The sequence below is a fragment of the Antrostomus carolinensis genome, unplaced genomic scaffold, assembly GCF_000700745.2.
Source record: "Antrostomus carolinensis isolate BGI_N321 unplaced genomic scaffold, ASM70074v2 scaffold27569, whole genome shotgun sequence".
Classification (NCBI taxonomy): Eukaryota; Metazoa; Chordata; class Aves; order Caprimulgiformes; family Caprimulgidae; genus Antrostomus; species Antrostomus carolinensis.
In genome coordinates this window covers 8,885-34,109 of record NW_010341062.1, presented here as the reverse complement: position 1 = coordinate 34,109, position 25,225 = coordinate 8,885, and the positions used below count along the sequence as shown (strand labels likewise).

Below are 25,225 nucleotides of genomic sequence, written 5' to 3'. Positions count from 1 at the left end.
CCTGCTGACATTGCAGCCACCCAACCTTCAGAAGAGGAACACGGCTAATATTTAATAGCAACAGGTGTTGGTTACAGCAAAAAGAGAACGTATCTTCTATCATTTCAGCTGTCTGACAAGTGTGCATGGGACAGGAGAAAGGCTCCAAGAAGAAACTGGACTAGGTTGACTGTCCTTAGGTATTTGTAAACACTGTCTACGTTTGCAGTGTTACACACCTTGTCCAAAAGCAAACTCCCACCAGAGCCTTCTCAGCGATCAACCACACTTCCCCTAGTGCTTGATCTGGCATTCTGTGTTGAACTCACCAACCATTTCACAGAACAGAGCAAGGAAATCACATTTGAAGCAGGCACTCAAACAGAGATGCACTAAACTCACAGTGGCCCTTCTAGACTTAGAGTAATAGCATAGAAACTAGCATGATCTTGCCCAAAAGGGATCTTTTCCCCTGTGGCCTCCTAAGCCAGCCCTCCGGCTGCCCTGGCTATCTTGAACAGAGCAAAGCACACAGAAGAAAACCACTAGCCTAAGCTCTTCTGAGCAACCTTACCCTGGAAGAAGCATGCTTTACCTTCTGACCCCTGCACAACGCTGCAGGTACACTGCGACTAGCAGAAATGTCTCTTGGGCAGTCCTTGTAGCACGTGTGGCTTGGTGTACATATCAAAAGTGTAAAAGAAAAATAAAGTTCTGATGTGGATAATGAAAAAACAAGTACCTTGGTTTTAAATTACTGGCAAAATGGGAAGTTAATTGCATTTTCAGGCATTTTAGACAGCAAAAAGCAAAAGTCTCAGAGGGAGTTCATTGTGAAACAAAGCAGAAGCAGCAGCGCTAACCCTTTCATTCAACAGCTCCATGGCTTCCCTGCTCCACTGAAATATGGGAGATATAAGGTCCTACTTCACTGCATGGATTTAAACCATTGCCTGCCTCCTCCTGAAGGAGGGCCTGTCTCCCCAGGCTACAGGAAACCCCAAGACAGAGCCATCCTGTTAAAACTGAACCAGAAAGGCAGAGACTTCAGAGAAATTTGCACAGGGAGTGCAGCCCAGCGCAGGAACTCCCACTTCCATGCTGGTGCTGCAATCAATGCCATTTCAGTGTGACTTTAGCCTGAAAAAAGGAACATACTCCACTTCAGAAGTGTCAGAATGAATCATGTCAGTGCTCCAGATGGAAAACACACTTCCCTTATATTAATTCAACTAAATGCAGCAAAAATGCATATAAGTTGTGTTGGCCAGAACCACGTCCTCATCAGTTAAACCATTTGTAAAAAACAGGCAAGCCCCAAGCAAGCTGACTCCTCTTTCATTGAGTAGCAGGACTAACAGGGCAGTTTCCAACCAACAGCTTTCTCACTACTGGATTTTCTGGAGCCTTGTGAAATCTGAAGCTCTGTCACCGTTTCTTCTGCCTCCCTTAGACATAGACTGTCCTGCAGGAGAGAGGCATCCGCACACTCTGCAGGACCCGTGCGCTCGACAAGAGAGATGCCAGTGATACTTTGCATCCCCAGCTGCTGCTGCTTTCCCTTAGAAGTGGATCCCAGCAAGTCCCAGCAAGCACGGGGCAGAGGCTGGAGGTTTGCTCCAGTATTCCTGCTTGCACGAAGCTGCTGCTAAAAGCAGAAGAGGAGCCTTGCTGCTGCAGCCCCTGGAACCAGCTCTGCAGCCCAGGGTGAGATGGTACGATACAGCCAGAGACCAGCAAACAGCAGTTCCCATGCAAGAGCACAGGGACACATCTCCTCTGCATCACCTAGGATGACTTTGCTCCCTAGGGACAGACCCCACACACTCCTAGAGATGTCTTGGGACACATTCAAGCTTGCCAGGCAGATAAACCCGTGATGTTCTGTCCCAAGTCCAGAAAACTGACTGGATCCAAATCCTTAACCCAGCAATTGAAATAAGGACCTGCCATCCTCCTCCTCCTTTGCACCTGTTTATCTTCTTTCTTCATCAATAGACAATTATTTTGTGGCAGCTCCTCACAAAACCTCCTTTTCTGGCAGCATGAAGCATGTCCAGGTGCATCTGCATTCTTAGGCCACAATGTGCAGAGCCAGCACTTTCATGCTTCATTTTTGAAAGCCTGTCTTTTAAAATATATTTGATGGTGGCTTTCAGGCTTATTTCATTGCAAACCTCAGGTGATCATAGGAATTATTAGATCATCACTGGGTCTTGCTTGCAATTACTTTGTCATAGGTGTAGAGATGGATAAAAAAAATATTTTAGACTATTTCCACCCAAGTTACACCTCCAGGATCCATTTCTGCTGGTGGATTTTGCTGAAGTTTGGTTTGCACAACGTAAAACATCAGCGTCACTGGAGATGCCTCATCAGGTTCCTGCTAACCTGCAGTGCCGTAGGAGAGGCCACACCTTCACCCTCCCAGGCAGACCAGGGATCCCTCCATCAAACACCTTGAAGGCAGCCAGCAGAACTCAAATCACAAGCTCTTTGTCCCAAAGTAATCACAAAACTAAAGGCAGAGAAAAGGAAATATAATCTCTCCTGGTCTGTGTTCTCTAAAGTAGAGGCTGAGCCAAAGCTTCAAATGGTACACATCAGTATAGCTCTACTGATTCAGAAGAGGTGACTCAACTTCCAAAAAGTCTCTTGCTCAAGATCATAGGCTGTAGTAAATTGCTCTGAGCACAGGTTTTCTTACATGAAAATACACCTTTAGCCACTCTCCATCCCTTTTTTGGTGTCCATTTTTGTAAGGTTACCGTCCTTAAAACACATTAATCTAGAATGCAAAGGCTTTGGACACCCTGAAAGACTTTGGATGCAAAGTGTCTGCCCAGGCCTTCAGGCTTTGAATTCTAATTACAGAACACTCCAGAGCATAGTTCATGAGACAGAAATAAGGGCCCCATCAAAAGCCTTGCACTTACTAGCACAGAACTTTGGGAGCCTGGAGAGTAAATGGGAAAGAGATTGCTGGATAAGGGAAGAACAATCAGCAGTCCTGGATTTTTCTGCAGAAAAATCTCAGTCATACAGACCCCAGGGAACTGTCAGTTTTGAAGGAGTTAGAAGCTGCTTTGCTGTGCTGCAAGAAGTCTACTGAAAACAGAAAAGCCATCTTCACCTGAAAGTTGTGTCTCCTGGAGAGCACAGAGAACAGGGTGGTTCATCAGGAGACTAAGGGGTGGAAAGATAAACAAGAGACACAGGATGGGCAGGCAAACACAGGGAAAACAGAAGTGCCCCCTTTGCCTGATGGCTAGTTTCCAATCATAAATACATTACAAAAGGAAACCTTTTGTGCGAGAAAACATAACATCCAGCTGATCTCCAGTCTATCAGGGCACAGCTTACCCCTAGGAGAGGGAAAAGAATATCAAAGGAAAAGATTAAAGGAAGCAATTTTCAATTTTAAACAGTCTTAACATGATAGAAAGGAATAGTAAGAACAGTTGAAAGACATTAAGGGTCTGGGAGAGACGCCTTGGCTGAAGGTACTGCAGTGTTTTCCATATTTGTCAGCTTTATTTTTAAACACCCAGAGCCTTTCCTTGATCAACACTTCCTTGTAAAAGAAGGAAGCAGAGGAGGAGGAGTGAGGGGCTGTGGAGAGAGAGGCAAATGAAGTTGGAAATTGATGATCTTCCCAGCCATGAAAGTCAAAATTCCTACTTGGAAACTGAATACTCCTGGAGCGCTACACAGGCATGGGGGAAAAGGGGAGGGAAGGAAAGAAAGAAGATTTATTACTTAAGTAGAACTGAAATTCTGATGAGAAAAAGGACTGTTCGATCCATGCCGTGTCAACAGCAGATCTGAAACTGGGTTTGTCATATTTCCCTCTCCTTTGTACACATTAAAAAAATACGGGGGAGGCAGTTGGGGTTTTTAAAGAGGGGGGTGAAAAAAGCCACTGAAGTCCCTTGATCTTATGAAGCCCTGAACTCTTATATTCCATTTATAGCTCAAGCTGGAATGACATCCCCCTTGATTAGCAAGCTGTCCAATCCAGCTGCATGTGTCAGGACTGTACGAGGCACTAAGTGAAATATATATATGCCCTTATAGAGTTTAGCACATTGGGTCCACCTCCAGGGCACAGGCTGTAGCTCATTCTGACCACTGCTCCTCTCCTGGGAATCACTTTTAAGGGTGTTTTACTTTGATTTTTTTTAATTTTTTTTTTTATTTATTTTTTTTTTGGTGGGGGCACCTTTACTTTCAAGTTTAAGCAACACAAAATGGCACCAAAGAAGGACGTAAAGAAACCAGCTGCAGCACCAGCACCAGCACCCGCACCAGCACCAGCACCTGCACCAGCTAAACCCAAAGAACCCGCAATCGATCTCAAGAGCATCAAGGTAAATGGATGAACGCGTGCTGATCGCGGACCCAAAGTGCTCCCATGGGGGAAAGTTAACAGAGCCCTGGCTGAGACCTGCAGTGAGATGTTGTGTGTGTTTGGTTCCGGTTTGGGGACTGCAGTGAAATGAATGAGTAACCTCATTCGATGGATTTGTTGACCTGCCTGAGCTTTTGGTTGTTTTAGTAGTTGGAGGAGTATAAGGCATGGCGCATGATTTAACACAAGAGTGAAGCCTGGTGATTTCAAAAGTATTTTGGAATGTGGCCCTCAGAATTTTTTACCAAATCAGCATCAGTCTAACTTGTTTGGTAAAGTTAAGTTTAAAAGAAAAAAACAACTCCAAAAACCTCCCCAAATCCCCTGAAGTAGGTGCATGAGCATAGGAAAGGGTTTCTGAAACTTGAAATGCAATGGTTTTCCATAGCACTGTACTAAACCTAAACCTTATTTTGCAGTTTCCCCTCAAATTCCTTTCCAAATTTTTGCAACCACCTGATGACCCTTTGGTCATGTGTTTTGGGATCAGCACGACTTATCTTTAAAAGCAGAAACAATATAAAACAAACAAAAAAAAAAGAAGATGGATTTGGCAGTTCCATCTATTTTCATTTGTATTGTACAACAAACACTGACAGAGACCATGGGCTGGAAAGCCATGGATGGAAGCATTTCAAGTGATTTCCTCTCACCTTTACATATTTGCTCAGAATTTGTAATTTGCTGCACATTGAAAGCCACAGAAGAGTCTTTTAGAAGTTTCTCTCTGACTGCACTTCCATTCAGTCTCATACTGTCTTTAGACTTTGCATGCCAACCAACATCACTGATGGTTGCCTTGACCCTTCGAAGAAAACTCCTCCATGCTGGGAAATTCTTTACATAGGAAGGAGGAGAGGGAGGTTAAGCAGTTAAAGAGATTAAGAGAGAGACCAGTTTCTCTGGGTAAGACTATAAATAGTTATTCCCCACCTACCTGACAAACTGATTGGCCCCAGGACCAATTTACTAAATTCCACATAAGGAATCATGCCTATTATGGAGAAAAGAAGGAGTACAAAGACTCGTAACAGGACCTACTTATTTTCATCTCATGATGAATTCTGTTTCAGGTATCTTAATACATATAGTCCCAAGATCATGACCTGTTTTGAAATTTCTTGAAGTTTCCATTAATTTTCAAATGGTAGTCAGTACTTTTCTGAAACAATATGGAGCTTCTCATAAGACTGAAGCTGAAACCACTGGCAAAGCAAAACAAGGGGGTGGGAAAAGAGACATTTTGAAATACTTTGAGTGATCATAGTAAAGGCTACACAAAAGGCCTGCTGTTTTTGAGAATATTGTCTGAAAATTAGATTAGACCTCACATTTCACTCATCTCCAGAGATGAAGGGGAGCACAAGCTAGATTTTCTACTAAATAATTTAATATGATTTGATAGCTTTCTCTGTCCAGTTCATTAGGAGAAAATAGAATTTTCAACACCAGTGATCGTAGCTAATCTATCTTTACATAAATAGGCTTAATAGTATATTACCAGCTAAAAACTGGCAGGCTGCAGTCAGACATCTCTGCAGTTCACTTCTTTACCCAGACAGCTCTCAATAACAGCAGGAATATATACTGGTAGCAGAGAGAGAACGCTCCAGGTTTTGTCATACTCAGACTGATAAAAGACAATAAGTCTCCCTAAATTCTCTTTATTTTGAAAGATAATACCAGAAAAAGAATTTTCCTCTTTGAAGGGGGGAAAAACCTGGTCTAGTAAGACAAACCTTTGCTTTTATCAGTAATGGCAGCACATAAGCATTCCTGTCCCTGTTTGCACAGAAGGGAAGATATGAGCAATGCCATGGGGGTTACAGGACTGCCCTGAAATGCGGCAGGTGACTCAGCCCCCTGCCCTGCATGCTTACCACTAGCACGTATCTTTCTACCAGTATCTCCTCCACTCTTTGTCATGCCCTTACCAGGCAAGGAGCAGGGCGCCTCAGCAGTGCTGCAAGGGTGGACAGAGCCTTCCCCTCAGAGCCTTCCACAGAAGAAGAGTCTACCCAACCACCCAGCTGTGGCTGCAAGGGGATGCAGAAACCCACGCTGCCCACAAGGGTGACACATGTCCCCTGTATCCCTGACCTTCCCCTCTCACTTGAGACCCCCACATCTGTGAAGGGCTGCCAAGGCAGAGTGGCACCTCCAGTGCTGGGCTCTTTGAGAAAGCACCACGAACAACCATGGTGCCTTCCATCCTACCTTGGAGCAGGGGCAGGGACTGGACAACCTCCCAAGGTCCCAACAGCCACCCTGGGTTATCCTTTTTCACCCTTTGAGAGCTCAGGCAATGAAGGAAAACAGTATCTTCTTATAAGTGATTTGCTGGGAGATGTGGCAGAGTCAGGAATCAGAATTCTCTGAGTCTTAGCCCAGTCCCCTAATTAGCATTAATTAATTCAGAATCCTTCCATTCAACCACCAAAGTCTCAGTATGGGAGAATGCACAGCACCATTTCCAGAAAAACTTTGAAGCCAGGGAGTACTTTAAGCTTTTGACCAGGACTCAGTGAACAACCTTGTCCTGGGGTTCTTTGCGCTGCTTACCAGGCATGGAGTCAAAGGCTCCGGCACTTTGAAGGAGGTTCATTAAGTGGGCTCCCCTCCTCAGGGGAATGACTGCCCATGTCAGAGCTTGCCCCTAATGAGAGGTGACTGGGAATGCCAGGCTGAAGGGCCACAATGAGCTGGGGAGCCACACACACAGAAACGTTTTGGGAGCTTTTTTTATAAAGAGACATCCAAGCCCCTTCTAACTGTTACAGCTGGAGTGGGTAAGGATAGAGCTGATTAATAAGGGTTTACAGCAGCCAAATAAGACACATTTGGCAGTGCACTTCATTTTAAATTGGCAGAGATCATCACATTCTTCAAAACAAACAAGTAGGTAGTTTACAAACATAGGTAGTGATTCTTCTGGTGTTCTCCGAGATGCCCTGCTTGGCTCATCCTCAGGGCATCTTGTTTTCTGAACCTTTTAGGGTACACACTTTGAAAGTCAGGCTTTTTTCGTTCTCCTTAAGAGGTCTCAAGCTGCATTTCTGCAAATACAGGCACCCTGGAATTGCCTGTCACCATCAGAAGTTGTGACAGGCCTTTCACTCTCACCAGTTCTTTTTTCCCCACTTTAACCCGATTAAAGCAAATATTTGGTGGTTTACTAGAACTAATAGCAGCTGGTATGAGATTTTCTATTTTTGAGCACCATCTATTGACTGTAAGACTGAGTAACAGGAATACCTAACTGCTAAAGACTAATCTAAATCCCATTTCTCAGCTCACCTTAGGTTGCAGTACAACCACAGGAAGAGAGTCAAGGCAGGAAGGAAGAATTTTTTTTTTAAATGGAAATGTAAAGACCCTTTTCCCCCTATTCAGGAAACAACATAAACCTCAACCTGCTTTGCACGAGCCTTTTCAGATCACATTTATATTTCCAATTTTCCTTATTACTAGCATGGCTTGGATTTGAACAATAGGTACAAAGGTTGAAGATTAAATCATAACTGAGAAGAGAACAGGGTGATGGATGCAACAGGAACCAACCATGATTAAAAGCAAAATTACTATATGGGTCTTTTTCTTAAAAGACTCTCAATAATTTTGTAGTAAAAACTGTGGCCAAAGACACTCCCAAAAAGATAACTTGATAGCTTATCTCTTTTGTCAACTTCCTTCTCCCACAAAACCCTGAGTGAGAAGAAATGCTGAGCTGATGAACAGCACTACTATGGGTCTGCGTCTATAGTAACTGGGATGAGACATTTATGATGAGGATGTCTCCTGTTTCATTTTGCAGCTAAGGCAGTGGGAAATGTGTAAACTTCCTACTGCCCAAATCAGTTTAACTCAGTCCCTATCCCAACAGGAAAAGTGTGGGGTTTTTTCTGGAAATCTAAGGGCCCTTCCCAGCACACACAACCAGTCCTTGGACCAAGCCCAGGCTCATAGCATTAAGTGTGATGTTCTGGGATCTGGGTGCTGGAGATGCTGAGTGCAGTGCTTCATAGGCTTCTGCTCTGCAGATGGTGATCTGAAAGCATAGCACCCTGATCTGATGTCACACCAGGCCCTTCACTTTGAGGATACACCTCAGTATCCTCTTTCAAGCAGAGATAGAGACTGGGTTCTTGGGAGTAACCATGGTGTAAACTGATGCTCTTTTGGTACACAAGGCTTCCCAGTATTTTCAAGACTGAAATCCCAAGACACCAATTATGCCATGTCCAACTTCAGATAAGCTCCCTACATCTTTAGGGGAAAAGTAATCAAAAGCTGTCAACTAGTACAGACTTGCTGAGGCCTTGTGTAACCTTTTGATGCATGACGAAGCCTGCTGCATGGAAGCAAACCTGTGGGATCACTTGTTTTTAAACACAGAGCTCTTAAGGCAGTAAAACTGTTTCTCTAAGTGTCCTTAATTCTTATTACATTCACTACTCAAGTAGGTCATCTCTGAACAGACATTGCATTGGATATAACCAGAGAGAGAAACTCGCTAAAATGCACTGACAGAAAGCTTCTGGGCTGGAGGGCAAGGAGGACTGCAAATGTCAGCTGAAGCACTCGGAGAGCTATTACGCTGCAGACAGACTCCATGGAAAGCTGTGGAGTAAGAACAGAAACGTTGACAGTAGCTTTGCTCATGCTGCTGAGGGCTTTCTTAGGAACTGGCAGGTTTTTGCCTGAAATTTTTGACACAGGCCTTCAGATTATGCCTGATCCAGCTCCAGTGATGACTCCAGAAAGATTCCCTAGGACTGATACACCTGTTGGACAAGGTCACCAGTCCCAAATACCCTTTCAGGTAAGAAGGGGACAAGCACAAATATGACTTGGCCTTAAGAAAGGTAAAGGTGTCTATCTGATGTCATCCAGACCAGCTTCCTGATACTGCTTTGACTACTGAGATATGGCAGCATTCGGGCTCCACCCCAGAACAAAGCAGCCCCAGCCAAACCCCTTGGCCCTGTGAACCCTGCCACTAGTGCCAGACCCACGCTGCTGGCAGTTCTAAATCACCACACAGGCAAGGCGTAGCATGAAGGTGTCCCAAGACAGGTCACTTCAACATCAGACTCAACTACGCATGAAGACATCCCTTTGGGACGCTGTTGAAAACTAGAAGAAAAAGCAAACACAAAAGCCACTACTTAGTTTTCTCTGCAAAGTTTTCAGAAGAACTTTGCCTCCTTTTCTTTCTAAAGTGCTGCCAAGCAAGGAGTCCCTTCAAAGTAGGGACTGTGCATATACATTAGTGGACACTTTCTTATGTCTGCTAACCTGAAAAATTATTTGGAAAATAATGACTTAAAAAAAAAACAACCCCCCAAAACCCCAAATCATTCTTAGTAATTCACAGCTTTAGCCACATATAAAAAAAGACACCTAAAGACTCTGCAGGGTCTGGGTAGTGACCAGCTTTGGTATAAACAGTGAAATTTAAAGCAAGTTACACAGAGTAACATTTCAAGAGCTCACAGTGTAATTTCAAGTGTTAACAGCAGTTGCGTGGCAGAGCTTTTCTCCCACCAACTAATAAATCAAAACAACCCCAAAATATTTCTAAAATAGGGTTTAAAACCCCCTTAGAGTACAGAGAGATTGCAACAGATAGTAACAAGATATTTGAGTTTATCTTACATAAGGCAAGAAGAAGGTGACTAATTTAGCCAGTGACAAGTAAAGAAAGAAGTTGTCTGTAAGGAGATATGAAACCACCAAGCTGGAAATTTGCCCCCACTTCACTGAGGCTTTATTACATTTTACACCCATTGCCAAAAAGCACTTTCAACTGGCTGGTTTACCACATAGCACTTAAATGTCAAGTAGCAATAGTTTAAATAATGTCAACATGCTAACACTGCCACTGGGAGGCATGTTAAAACAAGAAATCACTCTGAGAGCCAGGCTCTACAGCCTCCCATTTCCTCACACATCCTCTCGATTATACACATTCATGTGAGACCAAATGTAATTAGGAAAGGGACAATTTTACAAATGAATTGACTCTTTCAGTTGGAGGGTCCCTACAACAATCATGCAGTCCAACTGCCTGGCCAATTCAGGGCTGACCAGAAGTTAAGCAGGTTAAGGGCATTGTCCAAATACCTCTCAAACACTGACAGGCTCGGGGCATGGACCACCTCTCTAGGAAGTGTGTTCCAGTGTTTGACCACCCTCTCAGTAAAGAAAAGCTTCCTGATGTCCAGCCTAAACCTCCCCCATTCCCTTGTGTCCTGTCACTGGATACCATGGAGAAGAGCTCAGCTCCCTGAGCCCAACTGAATGCATTTCCCCCACATAAAGCTAACAAAATCTGTTGAAAATGGTATGATCAATGGTGCAGCTAGAGCACATTTCACTCCCAGACATTTCAGAAGGGTATATCAATTAATCAGCAAGGCTCATCCAAAAGTTTTTGCACAACTGTAAAACAACTGTGAAGTTACAAGCTTTAAAAGTGAACAAACTGGAAAGTTATACAGAATACTTTAAAAAATTCAAATTAATCTGCAGTAAAGTCCATTAAAGAGATTTTGAGCTCTTCTTCCAAACTTCCTGGTATCTCACACATTCAATTTTATCTCCTATATTGTAATGGTGGTCATTTTTATTTTCTTCAATTGTATTTCCAGGCAGCTCTGCTCTCAAAACAGAGCACTCTTTCTCAAGAGCTCATCTGCTCCTAATGTTTCTCTGGCTCATAAAAGACATGAGGTTAAATCCATCAGGCTCTTGATTCTTACTTACAGGAGAAGTAGCCTTTCTTAAATCTGTGGCATTGATTGCATAAGCTATCAAACCGTGGGGAGGGACGGGAGAACAACAGCCAGCTCTTCAGAGGGGTTTGGGAGCTGTATAATCCTGCACTCAGTGATGTCTACTAGAAAATATGTGCAGCTGTATTAATGGAGGAGCAAGCGTTAATGGTGAGCAGATATCATATGAGCTGCTGTAGGAACTATCCTAGCTTATCTCCCCCCAAAATAAAAAAATCCCTCTAGCCTTGAACAGGCTAAATATACAACGAGTATCCTAGGGGACTCTCCAATTTTCTCCTCTCTGATTTTCCAAGACATCTGATATGTTCTGAGTCTCCTCTACAGAGACAGTACCTTGAAATATCTGGTGACTCTCTAATAAAACCCTAAGATTATTCTCTTCTCTCTAGTTCACCCAAAGGGTAACAAGCAAATGGAGTAGCTGACTGCTTTAACTTTTCCCAGGGCTGCAGCATCTTTTCCCAGGGCTTTTCACCTTGACCAGACATTTACACATTTACAGCGAGCACAAAGTGGCTGTCACTCAGCATGGCTGTACTCAGCCCCAGTGCCCACCAGCCAAAATAGGTGAACACAGCACCAGGCTGCAAAGGTCCGGGCCCTAAGGCCCAGGAACTGGTGATTTGTGGGAACTTCAGTAAGAATTTGGAAAGAAAGATTTGTGTGGACGGGGTCTTCTGCTCAGCTTCAATACAGAATTGCATACAATTCTATCCACCCCACCCTGTTTAACTGAGGCCTGGTCAAAATACCTCTACTGAGCAACAAGAGGAATAGAAGGTGGTCACAAACTACACAGGGAAAAGCTTTAATCTTAAAAACAAAATAAACAAAAAAACCCCCAAAACACATCACTTTTTTTGACACAGATAACATTCTGGTTAACTTGGGCCATAAATAAGGGCTAAGCCAAGTTAGAGAAATCCAGTTCCTTTAACCTTTCATTATTTCTGCTGAGGAGGGCATTCATTTAACAAAAAAAAAAAAAAAAAAAAAAAAAACAAACTCCCTGAAATTTCAACACCTTTCCTAAAGCCCCAAGACTCACCTTGTCCTCTGACATGATGAACACTACCAGGATCAGAACAAAGATCAGATCACTGCAAAATATTTCTTCCTACCTTTTGAAGTCTGAAAGCTCCTTATAGAATCAGAAATCTTACCTTTAACTTATTTTAAAGTGTTTAAAATATTTTCTATACCAAGGCCATTTGTAGGTGCTCTTACTCAAAGCAAGCAGCATTTTAAGCTCCCAAAAGACCCTGCTGGCTTAAAGCAGGGTGATTCTTAGTTCAAGTAAATGCAACATGCCCATGCTAAAGTATTTCTGCCCACAAAAACTGTCTAGTGATCTTTTATTCAAGAATCAGTAATGAAATGAAGGGCTAATGTGATGTGCTAGTATTTCCTCATCTAAATTCTGAGTCAAGGTCTCACATGGTCAAAAGATCAATCAGCTTATATGTAGATACCTCTCAGTTTATTCATATTGAGAGCCCATTCAAGCCAGATGGCTAATCCAGGTATTTTCTATGCCCAGGACAAATACACCCCAATTATTTTCTGCTTGGCCTCTGAAGTCTTTTGGGATGAGTTTGTTCTAGCCAACCATAAAGCTTATCTGGCAGTAAGAAAAAAAAAGTGTTCAAGAAAATGTAATTTTTCCTTCAATTTTTATTTTATTTTATTTTTAACTCCTGTTTTCAGAGGAACACATCCCAGTTGCCAGCACTGGAGAGCAAGAGGCTGAGGGCAGAAGGAAAATTCCACTAAAGGCAACACACTGCATTGACCCAGGCAACATTTCACCTCTGCCAAAGTCTTTGGAAAGCTCCTCTATTAATGCACTGGGACTGATGGCCAAGCTCTATATTAGCTTTCTCACTGCCTCAGCTCCAGCCCCAGCTAGTATTATTCAGGAGGTCTGCACTGTGCTAAACCTGTGTTAGCTGATTCAGACAAAAGCATCAACCCTCTTTTCTATGCAACCACACCTGATTATGGCTACACTTTGTCCTGAACGCATTCCTGTTCCCACAGGCTAATAGATCACAAATAGCAGAAAAAACAAGAGTGAAGGATTAGCAGCGGAGCATTTGTTGTATTTTTCAGATATTTCTCAAAAATGTGAATAATCTGTTTGGACAGAATGTTTTCCAGCTAAAATGGTAAGCTTAGAAAATTCTTTGCAGTTGTATCTTTAGTTTTTAAAATAGGAGGTTAATGTCTCAACTCCAACCAAATATTTTGACCTATTTTGATTGTTGAGTTTAAAAACAAAAAACAAACACCACAACAGTAAAGTTAAGTCTGCTTGGATTTGATTCTTTTGCTCAGCCTTCAGCATACTGAAAAGAGACATTCACAAAGGTTATGCTTATCTTCAGAGTAACTAAGCGAGCTACAGCACAAAATTTCCCTCACTAATCACATTTTGCCATTAGAAAACCAAATGCTCAAAGGAAATCAATAGAAATTAGGGAGTGAATTTGAGTTTGCAACAGGGAGTCTTCTGTTGTTGTCGTCACATAACCATTCCCACCGTGGCTCCATGATACTCTTGACCCAGCTGACTGACAGTGAAAGGAAGAAGTTTGGAGCAAAGTTTTCTAATCCTTTTTACAGCGTCTCACAGCATCAATCTGGACATTCAGCCTGGGCATGGAGGATGCTACATGGTCAGACTAGATCTTGGCTACGGAAGAAACTTCAGCCTCTACCTCCTGCAACCCACCTAGCTGTAGTCCTACCATGACCCCTCCACTCTGCAACTCAAAAAGCAAGTAATTCTTTCCCCACCATAACCAGTGATCCTTCCAGTTCAAAAAGCCTTTGAGGGTCTCAGCTTCTATCACAGCTTCTCCCTTGCCCCCACATCACAGAAACCTCAGCAGCACCTCCTCTCTCCATACCAGTGGGCTCTGAAGCTAGCACCCTGCCGAACTGAAGCCCTAGAGGAAGAGTATCCTAAAGAGCACAGGCCACTGTGTATACAAACATCCTGCTGTCCTGCAGGGTACATCTCCACAACAGCTGGATCCAAAATGCATGTATCATTTTTCCCTTAAAAACCTGCAAAATTTGGAAAATGCGACCAGTGCAGAGGAAGAGCTTCATGGTCAGACGCCACCTCCATCAACAGGTTAGTCTTCTGCTCAGTGCCCACAACTGGGTCATGTTGCACAGACAAGTGGCAACACCGCTCATCTAATGTGGAGTGCTATGTTACCCATATAAGGGGTTGAGCAAAGCCCAAAGGTACAAGGACCATCCAGCTGCATCTAACACAACCTGCAAGCCATGCGTAAAACCAGCCAGCTGGGCAAACACAGGGCACCTCTCATCCTCAGCACTTCTTGTTTGCTGACTTTATAGCTTATTGGAGAAATAGAATCCTTCCCTATAAGGAAGTCTTGGTTAGTCTGGACAAGGAATATCCCTTCTTGTTGGTACAGACCCAGAAAGTGCTGACATGAATCAAGCCTACTGCTTGCCACTCCCTGCCCCTCTCCAGCCACCTAAAAATAGCCATCAGAAGATGTCCATCAAGACATGGAGCCTCCTGTCACTTTGCCCTAAGAAAGCTAAAGAACTCGCCAAGGGGAGGGACTGCTTCCTTCTGACACCTAATCCAGGCAATACCGTCAGCACCACCAGATAAATAAGGGGAAGAAAGGCCAGGAAGGCAGGACCACTCTCAAGATCTCTCAGCAAACCCTCCTGCCCGTCTGCTGATCTGCTTTTCCAACTCTGAACCATGGTGGGTCCGCTGGAAAGATAGCGGTTAGCAGGGAGCCAGTGCATTTTACATAAGTGGGCTTCTTGCTCAAGTTAGTTCCAGGGGGGGAAGGACAATCCAGAAGGCAGTTTAAGTAGTTTGCTTGGCTTTCCTCCTTAAACCTAAAGAACGGTGTGAGGTTGTCCAGTTAGCCTCAAGTTCTGCACCAGGCAGTAGTTGATGTGCAGCTCCTACAGCTTCACACAGAAGAGTTAGAATTTGCTAGTGCTGTCTGCTAAGTTTATTTATTTAATTGGATGCAACCTGCTAAAGTGGCAAAGGAAAATAGTAATGTTTTTCTATAAGAAAATATCCTAGTTTAGTACTTTATGAAACAATGTACTGGGAAAAACTAATTTGAAACACAGCCTTTAAGAGATTGGTTTAATTTCTAGGATAATGGAAAAAAAGCTGCTTGTTAAGCAATATTACTTCAAGTGGTCTTAATAAAATGGGTCTATACTAAAATAGTAAATGACCTGATGGTACATTAATGACTTCTTTCATAGTTAAGAGACTTTAGATTTTTGTTGCTTCTAGCCACAACCCTGGCTTACCCTGGGATGCAGATTTTAATGGTGTCCTTAAGAACAGACCTGGTGATGCGTTTTACAAGGGGAGTTGCTAGTTTAAGTTGCTATGACCTAATTACATCAGGCAAGACAGATGTGAGAATGCTCAGCTACTTTGTAGTATTTGCTTTCTCTCAGTGCATTTTCAGCAGTACTAGTTCTTTTTTCTCTCTCTCTTTTTCTTCCCAACTGCAGTCCTTCACTCCTGACCAAATTAGTGGTAAGTGAAATAAAAGTTAAACTTTAACGGGGGGCAGGAGTGGGAACATAATGTCTACGGAATACTAAATATTCACTAGTCTTAACAGCTCTTTTGCTATCTGCATTACTTCTGCACATCTGACAGGCCACATTTTTGCTGTTTTGGAAGATGACTCATGTATTGAACTGGATGCTTTAGAAAACAAACAGGTTCTCCCCCAGCCCCCCCTTCCTAAGCTATTTTTTGTGATTGATTTCCTTCCAACAGATCGAGTTCTCCAAGGAGCAACAGGATGGTAAGTTACAAGAAAGCTGATGTGTTTTACATGTACATGGGTTCAGAGAGGAGCTACAGGCTCAGAAATTTAACCTTTACAAAAAGATGAGCCAGGACTGGAGCTGGTATAGATCACCACACTCTTGACTTCAGAGGAGCAGTGATGACTTACACTGAACAAGAATCTGACTGTAGATTTACGTGTAACTTATCTGGGTGCTTAAGTGCTGCCCAAGCTGAGAAGTTTATGCCATGGTACGAAGAAGAAATACACTGGTGTTACCAGCTTTACCTACTGAACATCTTTCAGTTGTGATCCTGTACTGTCCATTCACAAGGATGCTGAAAATTGGTCTTGCATTTGAAAGTCGTGGGGGAAATAGGCAGATGAAGGACAACAGAAGTAGACAGTGAGCTGAAAATTTAACTTAGCTGCAGTGACTTTGCATTACATGAACAGAAGATGCAAGAGGCCTACATGTCACTTATGCCAGGAGGTGTTGTGGAAGGGGAGGAAGAAAGGATACTTTACCATAAATACATTCATGAAGCATGGAAATAGTAAATAAGTGACCTGTGTAAACTGTTGCATATAAACACAATAGTCTGGAAACGCTACAATTCTTGAGCAGCTTGCTGTATCCTCTGCTTCACAAGCCACCAGCCAACTCCAATTTTTTTTTTTTATTTCTGAAAAGATCCAATTAAAAATTCTGATAAGAAGAAAAATCCCCATTGAAGCTCTGGAAATCCAAGCTGGAGTGTTTTAAATATCTTAAGAGATGCATTTGGGTTATATTGAATAACATAGGTTTTTTTTAAAAAAAAAATCTCAAACCCAGTAGCAAATATAGTAGACTTCTCATTGTGAACAAAATATTTAGGATGGAAGATTTAAGTATTTACTAGAAATCCAGAGGGAGAGGAATAGCTAGGAGCAGGTCTTAAGAGAGTCTGAAAGTTGCTGAACACCATTAAAGCAATAGGGAGAGGTATAGTGCAGTAAGAAAGACTGGAAGCATTTATCTTCCTGCAGTCCAAACACTTCTGGTCACAAAGAAAATAATTTGGACTCTTCCTCACTTTTCAATTCTAAAACTTTTACAGAAGGGTTGGGAGGGTTTTTGGAAAAATGCCATCAATTCAAAGCTGCTGGCATGCACAACAAAGCAAAATATTTCTGTCAGCTTCCCTACGTATTTCAGATCATCCAGCTGCTGTAATGATGCTATAGCTGAACCAAGCAATGGAGCAATTAAAAGCTACATGAGGGAGGGAACAGAAATGCCCCATCCTCAGTAACTATTTCCACCCACACAGGCTGATGCACCAGCAGCTGGGTAGTACCCTCCACAGAGAGGGATTTTAGACATGCTTATTCCAGCAGTGGTATAAACTAGGACTATCTATCTATCTACATATATATAAAAGAAAAACCCCACAGTAAAGATATATTGCAGTGAAATGCATGCCTGAGAGACAAAAAATAAAATCAGGCCTTTTCTCCAAGCTGGGAGCAGTGTTCAGAACCCAATGAACATAAAACTTCATAGGATTCACAAAACAGAGAACTGTCCCGATGGCTTTGCTAATAGCAAACTGGCATTGTTCTATACTTCACTCTGGCTAAATGTCATTAATGCACCAGATGAAAGATTGGATCATATGGTATAAATCCCTACAGCTCCATCGACCTCAGCTGCTAGAGCAGGAGCCACTATCAAGTTGGTATATTGCAAGGGGAAGCTCTACACAAGTCCAGAAGGCCTTGATTTCATATGCTGCATAAAAGCTGTAAGGGGAGAGGGTTAGCAGTGAAGGGTTATAGGTCTCTTCCACCAGACAGTAAGGGGATTAGTTTCAGATGTATTAGATTACAGCCTAGCAGGCTGACATCCTGTATCAGCAGTTTTACTGGGTGCCAGCAACTCCTCCATGAAGGCAGCATATGGATGGCTAAAGCAAGAACCCAAATACCTCTGTGTCACACGTCCCCAGCACAAGGTGAATGAAGACATGAGTTGAAACGTGGTTCATTACTCCTAAATCTGCCCAAAGGCACAAAGAGAATTCCACCTACACACACTGTGAAACACAAAGCCTGTCCAGTGGCTGGAAGCACATCATAGCCAAAGGAAAAACATTTCACCTGGTTTACTTGGAGCTAAAACACAGCATCATCAGATACTGCAGTGCAGAAAAGATCAACAGCACAATTCAAGATGCTCTTGACATACGAAGACTGAAGATAGCTTTTTAGCTAGACCATTGACTTTTGCCCCCCTCTCTTTTTTAAAAAACACATTTTCTTATTCATTGCAACAAATAGGCTAAAAAAACATGAAAAATATAGTAAGATTATTAACATGGAACTTTGCAACAGAAGATAAAGACTGGTAATGGAATGAAGGCCACCACCTGTGCTGATTTTTGTAGGAGAAGTGTCTGTACCCCGTCCTTGATCAGCAGCAAGAGGGAAATAAGCAAACATTTATCACTTGGCAGCACTAAAAGAAGCAAAGTCTCCAAGTGTACACACTGGACATGCACTGGACTAAAGCACCAGAGAAGTATTACCACTGGAAAAGACAGATATTCATTGATCTGTAAGAAGCAGGGACAGATTGCAAAGGAGTGAACAAATAGGAGTGGAAATGTCATCGTAAGGCAACTTGAAGGGAAAACAAAAGTAGAAACATTTGAAATCAATCTTCAAGTTTCCCATTAGCACTGTGTAGGTGAGATGTTGGGATTGCAGACCCATCAAAGCAGGCAGATGTTTTGCACTGCTAGGTACTTTGACAGAAGAGTCCCAGTCCTCTGGTGAGATAACGTGGAGCAGATAACAATTTTACCTTCTGCTGCTATGTCCGGTAAAGAAACCTGTTTTTGGATGGCAATGTTTGTAGAAAGCTTATATTTCCCCAGGCTTGAAATAACTATGGGGGCAATCACAAAGATATTGATGGCTATTAGAACCAGGAAAGCTATGCAAAGTAGATACAAAAGTTTAAAAATAGTGAAACCAAAATGTCAGAGGGGAAGAATTTTTCTTGGGATTGTTGGCCAAAGATTCCCCTGGCTAACTCCCCCGGAGTTGGTGGAACAGTGCCAGGAGACAACAGGCTCATGTCTTTGTCAATAGGGAGCTGCCTGACTCAATTTAACTGTTGCTCTTCTCTTGCAGACTTCAAGGAGGCCTTCCTCCTCTTTGACAGGACTGGTGATGCCAAGATCACCCTGAGCCAGGTTGGTGACATCGTCCGGGCACTGGGGCAGAACCCTACAAATGCCGAGATCAACAAGATCCTGGGCAACCCCAGCAAAGAGGGTAAGTGCCCTACAATCTCTCATGGGCCTCTCTTGAGGCTGGGGAACTGTAATTAGGCAACATCAATATTCACAGCAGGAGAGAGAGGAGCTTTTGCTCTGATGGGGAGCAAGGAAAACTCTGCAGCAACAATACATGGAATTTCTCCAGTTCCTTTTGAAGAGGATGATGGTGGTGGGGAATACAGTGCTCAAAAAGAGGAAAACCTTCTCCTTAGGATATAGAAAATTCTCTGTAAGGATCATTTTGATGTCAACCTGGTGTAGGTGTAACACACATTCATTGCTGCTCACAGTCCATTTGTGCCCCAGCCCTTGCTGAGGAGCTGTAAGTCCATTTCTAACAGCTGATACTCAGCTCTTTAGGTCATTCCAGTGCAGGATCTTCTGCATAAGCCAAGATATGCCCTGGGACTGGAAACCTGTCTGTATATTTCTGCTGACTGGGGTGGTCTGCTCAAAGCTCCTACAAACCTGAGCATGCTGAGGCATATGTTGGCCATTTATTATAATAGCCATTTTCTATTTACTTTACTCCCCCCTTAAGAGACAAAAGGAAGAGTAAATACTGTAATCACCTCCTTCTAACAAGGACCCAGCTGCAGGTGATCCCTGATTACAGTCATGCAGAACAGAATTAAGATGGGCTAAATTATATCCAAATCCTGAGCCTGGTAAAGGCAGCTCTGAGGAACAATTCAGAAGATCCAAGTTAAGCATTAGCACTGAGCAGAGGACTAACACAAAGGTGAGACCATGACAGTTCTTTAAGTGACTACAGCAATAACTGACAGTGATTTTGATATAGCTGGGTAGTAAAAAGAGCTTCTGTAACAACCAGTATATTCAAAAATCTCTTGCATGTTTCCATCTATTAATATTTAATCACTGCCCAGGTGAAGGTTGCTCTTTGCAAAGATCTAGGGGAAATATTTTTTTTTTTAAAAAAAAGATCCTTTTGTTTGGCAACCTTGCTCCAACAAAAAACATTTGGGAAAGGCCTCACTGAGGACTATGACTTCTGGCTCATGAGAACAAGGGGGTTAGAAGCACTAGCTTGTGAGTCCTTAAATCTCCACACTGAACATGTCAATACTAAATGTGGACACCACCCCCACTGGACTTTCCTATTTTTAATTAGTTTATTATTTTGCTAGTAGTCTCTGCTGCCACATCCAAGAGACCCTGAAGAGGTCAGTAACGTGTCAGTAATCTCAGGGGCTTGTCTAAGTCCCAACCTCCCACTCTGATTACCTTTTTGCACTGTTGGGGCTCAAGATTTCTGTTTTACTGTATTCTGTAGTTCCCTCAATCCCAAAAGCCTTTCAAAGATCAATTCATACAGCAAGTTTCGTTTCTGAAAGAAAAACACAGCATATACGTAAGCTTATAAAATTATGTGAGAAGAAGGCTGGAGCAAGGATGCAAGAATCAGATGCACGTGAAAACTAACTCACACGATAAGAGAGAATCCAGATTCTTCAAAGGAACTGCCAACTCCCGAGGCAAACACTAGTGTAAAGGATGGGAAGAGGTGTGCAAATTAGGTGGGAGGCTCTCCCACACTTCAGGGCAAATATCCCAAAAGAACACACATAGTGTCTAGCATGTAGCAACTGGTGTTTTCTTTCCAGAGATGAATGCCAAGAAAATTACTTTTGAAGAGTTCCTGCCCATGTTGCAAGCAGCTGCTAACAACAAGGAACAGGGTACCTATGAAGACTTTGTTGAAGGTCTGCGTGTCTTTGACAAGGAAGGCAATGGCACAGTCATGGGAGCTGAACTCCGTCACGTCCTGGCTACTCTGGGTAAGAGATTCCAATCTTTGCAAACACTTTAAAAATTGCTGCTGTTTGAAGGCATGAGAGAAGGAGGAAAGATATTCAAACCAGTTTGGAGAGGTAGGACGCCTCAAAGCCAGACAAGACTCTGGGTTTCCTAACTGGAAATCCACAAGGAAAGCAAGCACAAAACTCAGCAGAAAACCAAAGGAAAAAGTTTAGATTATTCTAAATTCAGACTAGGTATTAAGCGTGCCTGTTATTTGAGGAACAGAGAGAAAAGGCTGTACGCCTCAGTGACATAATGCACATGGACAAAGGTAGAGGATTTGCTGCATAGTTCCTTTACTCTGTACAAATAACTAGAATCCCTGGGTCTCTATACACATGCAGAACTTAAAAATTAATAAAGCTCAGTTCATATATAGGTCTTTTTGTTACTAACTCAGTAAATAAGGAAAACCTCCAGAAAAGCTGTAGGGTTAAGCATCAGTTGCATCTCTGTGGAAGAATTAACCGAGCTCTCTTCACTTTCCAGGTGAGAAGATGACAGAAGAGGAAGTAGATGAACTCATGAAAGGTCAGGAAGACTCCAACGGCTGCATCAACTACGAGGGTAGGTGCAGAAGTTCAATACCCTCTCATCCTATGTTTTTTCTCTCTCTCTGAGTTTCACTGCAGTTGGCTTTTAGCTTCTCAGGCAAATCTGTTACACAGAGCTATAGCCGAGTTCAGCTGAAAGGCTCATGCATGAAAATGACTGTTGCAATATGCTTAGCCTGCAGTCACACCACTCAAAAAACTAGATTCAGCCACAGCAGAGAAAGCTACTTCAATCAACAGGGGATCCCTCTGACTTCCTGCAGAGCAGTTGCAGTGACTGGAACCATTCCTATAGCTAATGCTTAGACAATGTGCTCTATTTGCCATATATTTAGTCATATCACACTTAATCAGGAAGAGAATCTGACCTGTACAACATTAAACACTTGGAACTTTTTATCACATTGCTGGGTCAATTCTGATGAGGAACATGTGTTTTTAATGCCACCAGCTCATGAACAGCTATTATTTTAAAAGATATTTCCCAAAGTAACGCTTGCTGCTCTTTCTAACTTGTATATCTGTATTTTTCCACAGCATTTGTAAAGCACATCTTGTCTGTCTAAGTGGACTTCCCCAGATACCAAACGGTATGTTCTTCTCACTTGCACACTTGACCTTGTCTGTTTGCTATGCTTAAAGGCTTCTGCATGCCCATGGCCAGATATAGGTTACAAAACCAGTGTGATATTGTCTCCCTAGTGATACAAATAGAACAAAATTAGACTGTTGTCCAAGAGCAAAGAAGACAAGACTGCAGATTCCTGGGTCTTGTTCACAGCTCTATAACTGGTTGGAATCTGTGTGGATTTTTCAAATATACCCAAACTTTGAAAAGAAATGCTCAGTTTATTCAAGAACATGGAAGTGTTCAGGCTTAAATAACACCCTAGTTCTCTGTTGTCATTAAAAAGGAAAACAACAGAGTTTAAGCTATGTTAAGCTGACAGACTGAGACATTTATTCTGTAAGCACATTGAGATTTTTTTTTAAAGTAATCAAACCTTCTAATAATTTGTAGATTTCTATAAAGACAGTAGCCTGAGTACTCGTGTGAACTACTGAGAACAGCTCTTCAAACAAAATAATCATCTGAAAAAGAATATTCTAACAGCCACGATCTACAGCCAAAAAAGGCTTTCAAAAGTGCCCAATAATTTAGCAGTTCTTCATTTCTACAAGTAGGGAGAAAAATACCAAAAACCTGCAACCTTGATATGCTGCTACTTTGTCCAAAGAAAAACCCAACAGCTGTCTTTAAAATGCAAATATAAAATATCATGGGTCTGTGGGCTTATTTGATCTGTTAGTTATTCCATCCCAGGAAAGACACATTCCTAATTCCTGTATGAAACAACAAATACCTTAAAATAGAAATCAAGGGCTCAATTCGGCATTTTACAAGTGTTTCTTCAGCCAACATTGACTTAAATTCCAATTCTCTCATTCCTTCCCAGAATAAGTAAAATTCAGAAAGACCAGATGGCACTTGAGATTCGCCTGAAATCCTTGTTCAGTCTGTCACCATCAACATGGAAAGTGCATAGAAGTGGATGATGTGCCTCCAACCCCACCACTTTTTAGTAGTGCTTCCATAGGTATCACCTCTGGGTCACTAAAGTTTCATTTTAAAAAACCTGAACTTTCACCAAGGCAAGCTAGATGGAATAAACTGCTGCCATCCAGGATCCATCCATCCCAAGCATCTCTTTCCATGTTGTTTGCATCGAAACAATGTAATCTCTCGGAAAAATAAAGCATCAATAAATCCCTGTGGTCACTTTGTGGCTATAAAGTCTTTTTTTTCTCTAAAGCTGTTTAAACCAACTCAAAGCAGTTCCCAGCACTTAATTTATTTTCTCTGTATATTGTATTTCAAAAAATAAAGTTTATGAAAAAAAAAAAAATATAGGCATCTCCAGGAGGTCACTCTACTTAATCTTAATGAAAAACTGTTTTCTTTGGGGACTGGGAGGAGTAATTAAGGAACTACCACCTACATCAGCACTTAAACATTTCTGGGAGAAGGAGACCTGGTAGCTGGTGTCAGAACAGCTCTCAAGGTGGCACCAGGCAGGACCCAAAACCAGTCAGGGTGGCCCTGCTGCAGGGGAGCCACGCAGAGCCACTCTTCCCAGCAAAATCTTCTCCATAATGCTGCAGCAGCAGGTCCACAGCACTACTAGGAAGGGATCCTAGCTACCACCTGTATTTATAGCTTTATGGACAACTAGAAAAAGCAATCAGAAATATCAGCCACCCTGAGTGGTTCTGTATCTGGGAACCAGCCCCAGTGTCATCACTCCCTGGGCCATGGCAAGAAGAGTTCAATTCTGCAGTGACAGTGGGAACAGCCATTGCTCCTCAGGGAAGTACTGTTACCTGCACATCCCTGTCCTTAAATGTAGCTCCTCTCTCTTTTCCTTAAGCATTCCTGAAACTGCCTTAATCCCCATCTGAGTATCAGCTTGTTCTATTAAAATCCAGCTTCGCCTTATTAAGTTACTACGGATGAAATGACCATAATTCAAGTGCCAACAGGTGCAGCAGGGCACAGCGGGGGCAGCTGGCACCAGAATAAACCACAGCCATTGAAACAGCAGCTGCCTCTCTTCAGAGGCTTCCCAAAAAACCCTCCCATTTAAACCCTCACCACTCCGGTAGACAGGGGCATATGAATCTCTGCATTTTACCCTGCCCAGAGACTTAAGCCAGCAGGTATTTTACAGGGGACTGTAGTTGCTACACACACAACAGGAAAAACCCTTGATAGAAGGAAGAAAAAAAAAAAGTAAAAAGGAATTTATTTGTTGTTTAACCTTATCCTAAAAAGGCAAAGGAAAGTGTGAGATACATTAAAGCAAGTTATTTATAGGGACTCAGCCTGGAGGGCGCTTCTCAGGGGACTGCTAGACACCCTACTGTGGTCCCTCAGCGTACTGCCTATACACACATGCTCCATGCAGTTCCTCTTTACAAGAAACCGCGGATCTCAGTTGCTGGGAAAGCAAATAAACAAAAACCAAAACAACATTTCACCATATATGCCATCAGCCTCCTTTTTACATCACCCTGTTATACTACATTGACATGTAGTCACAGAACCAGCCTAGTCCAAGTTTGGCTGCAGCCCTAAAGGAAAGGCTGAAATTACCATCATATTTTCCTTTTGAAATTACAAATTTTATTAATTTCTAAAACATTTGGAGGCCAAGCCTGGACAACTAACAAAATGGAATGACTTCTCATCAGTGCAGAATTAAACTGATTTTTTTAAGCCACCCACTTTTAAAAACTCAGATTCATATTTTTGTTTAAAACAAAATGCCAGATTGTGAGACATACCCAGCCTGGCAGTCTTTCTCTGAACTCTCATTGCAAGGTAGCATTACTCACATAACCCTCACTCCTCAAAAGTTAAAGTAGAAATAACTTTTACAGACAAAACAGGTGAAAACAAAGAGAATACTCCTTTCCCATTAAACTGAGACTG

The 25,225-nt window shown here is 42.4% G+C and overlaps 1 protein-coding gene across 1 annotated transcript; it reads left to right on the top strand.

The window, feature by feature from the left end:
• Positions 1–4,057: 4,057 nt before the first annotated feature.
• LOC104531485 (myosin light chain 1, skeletal muscle isoform) lies at positions 4,058–23,512 on the top strand. The gene is made up of 7 exons (XM_010176374.1): positions 4,058–4,349; positions 16,010–16,037; positions 19,206–19,349; positions 20,983–21,156; positions 21,668–21,745; positions 22,270–22,322; positions 23,190–23,512. The coding sequence occupies exons 1-6, from the start codon at positions 4,230–4,232 to the stop codon at positions 22,296–22,298; spliced, it is 573 nt and encodes a 190-aa protein (XP_010174676.1). The 5' UTR covers positions 4,058–4,229; the 3' UTR covers positions 22,299–22,322; positions 23,190–23,512.
• The last annotated feature ends 1,713 nt before the right edge of the window (positions 23,513–25,225 follow it).

What these genes read in the sequence shown, in the direction of transcription:
- LOC104531485 (XM_010176374.1), top strand. Translation starts at nt 4,230, where the DNA reads ATGGCACCAAAGAAGGACGTAAAGAAACCAGCTGCAGCACCAGCACCA. An exon ending in TCGATCTCAAGAGCATCAAG is followed by an intron (nt 4,350 to 16,009) that starts GTAAATGGATGA and finishes TCCTTCCAACAG; the next exon opens with ATCGAGTTCTCCAAGGAGCA. An exon ending in CTCCAAGGAGCAACAGGATG is followed by an intron (nt 16,038 to 19,205) that starts GTAAGTTACAAG and finishes CTTCTCTTGCAG; the next exon opens with ACTTCAAGGAGGCCTTCCTC.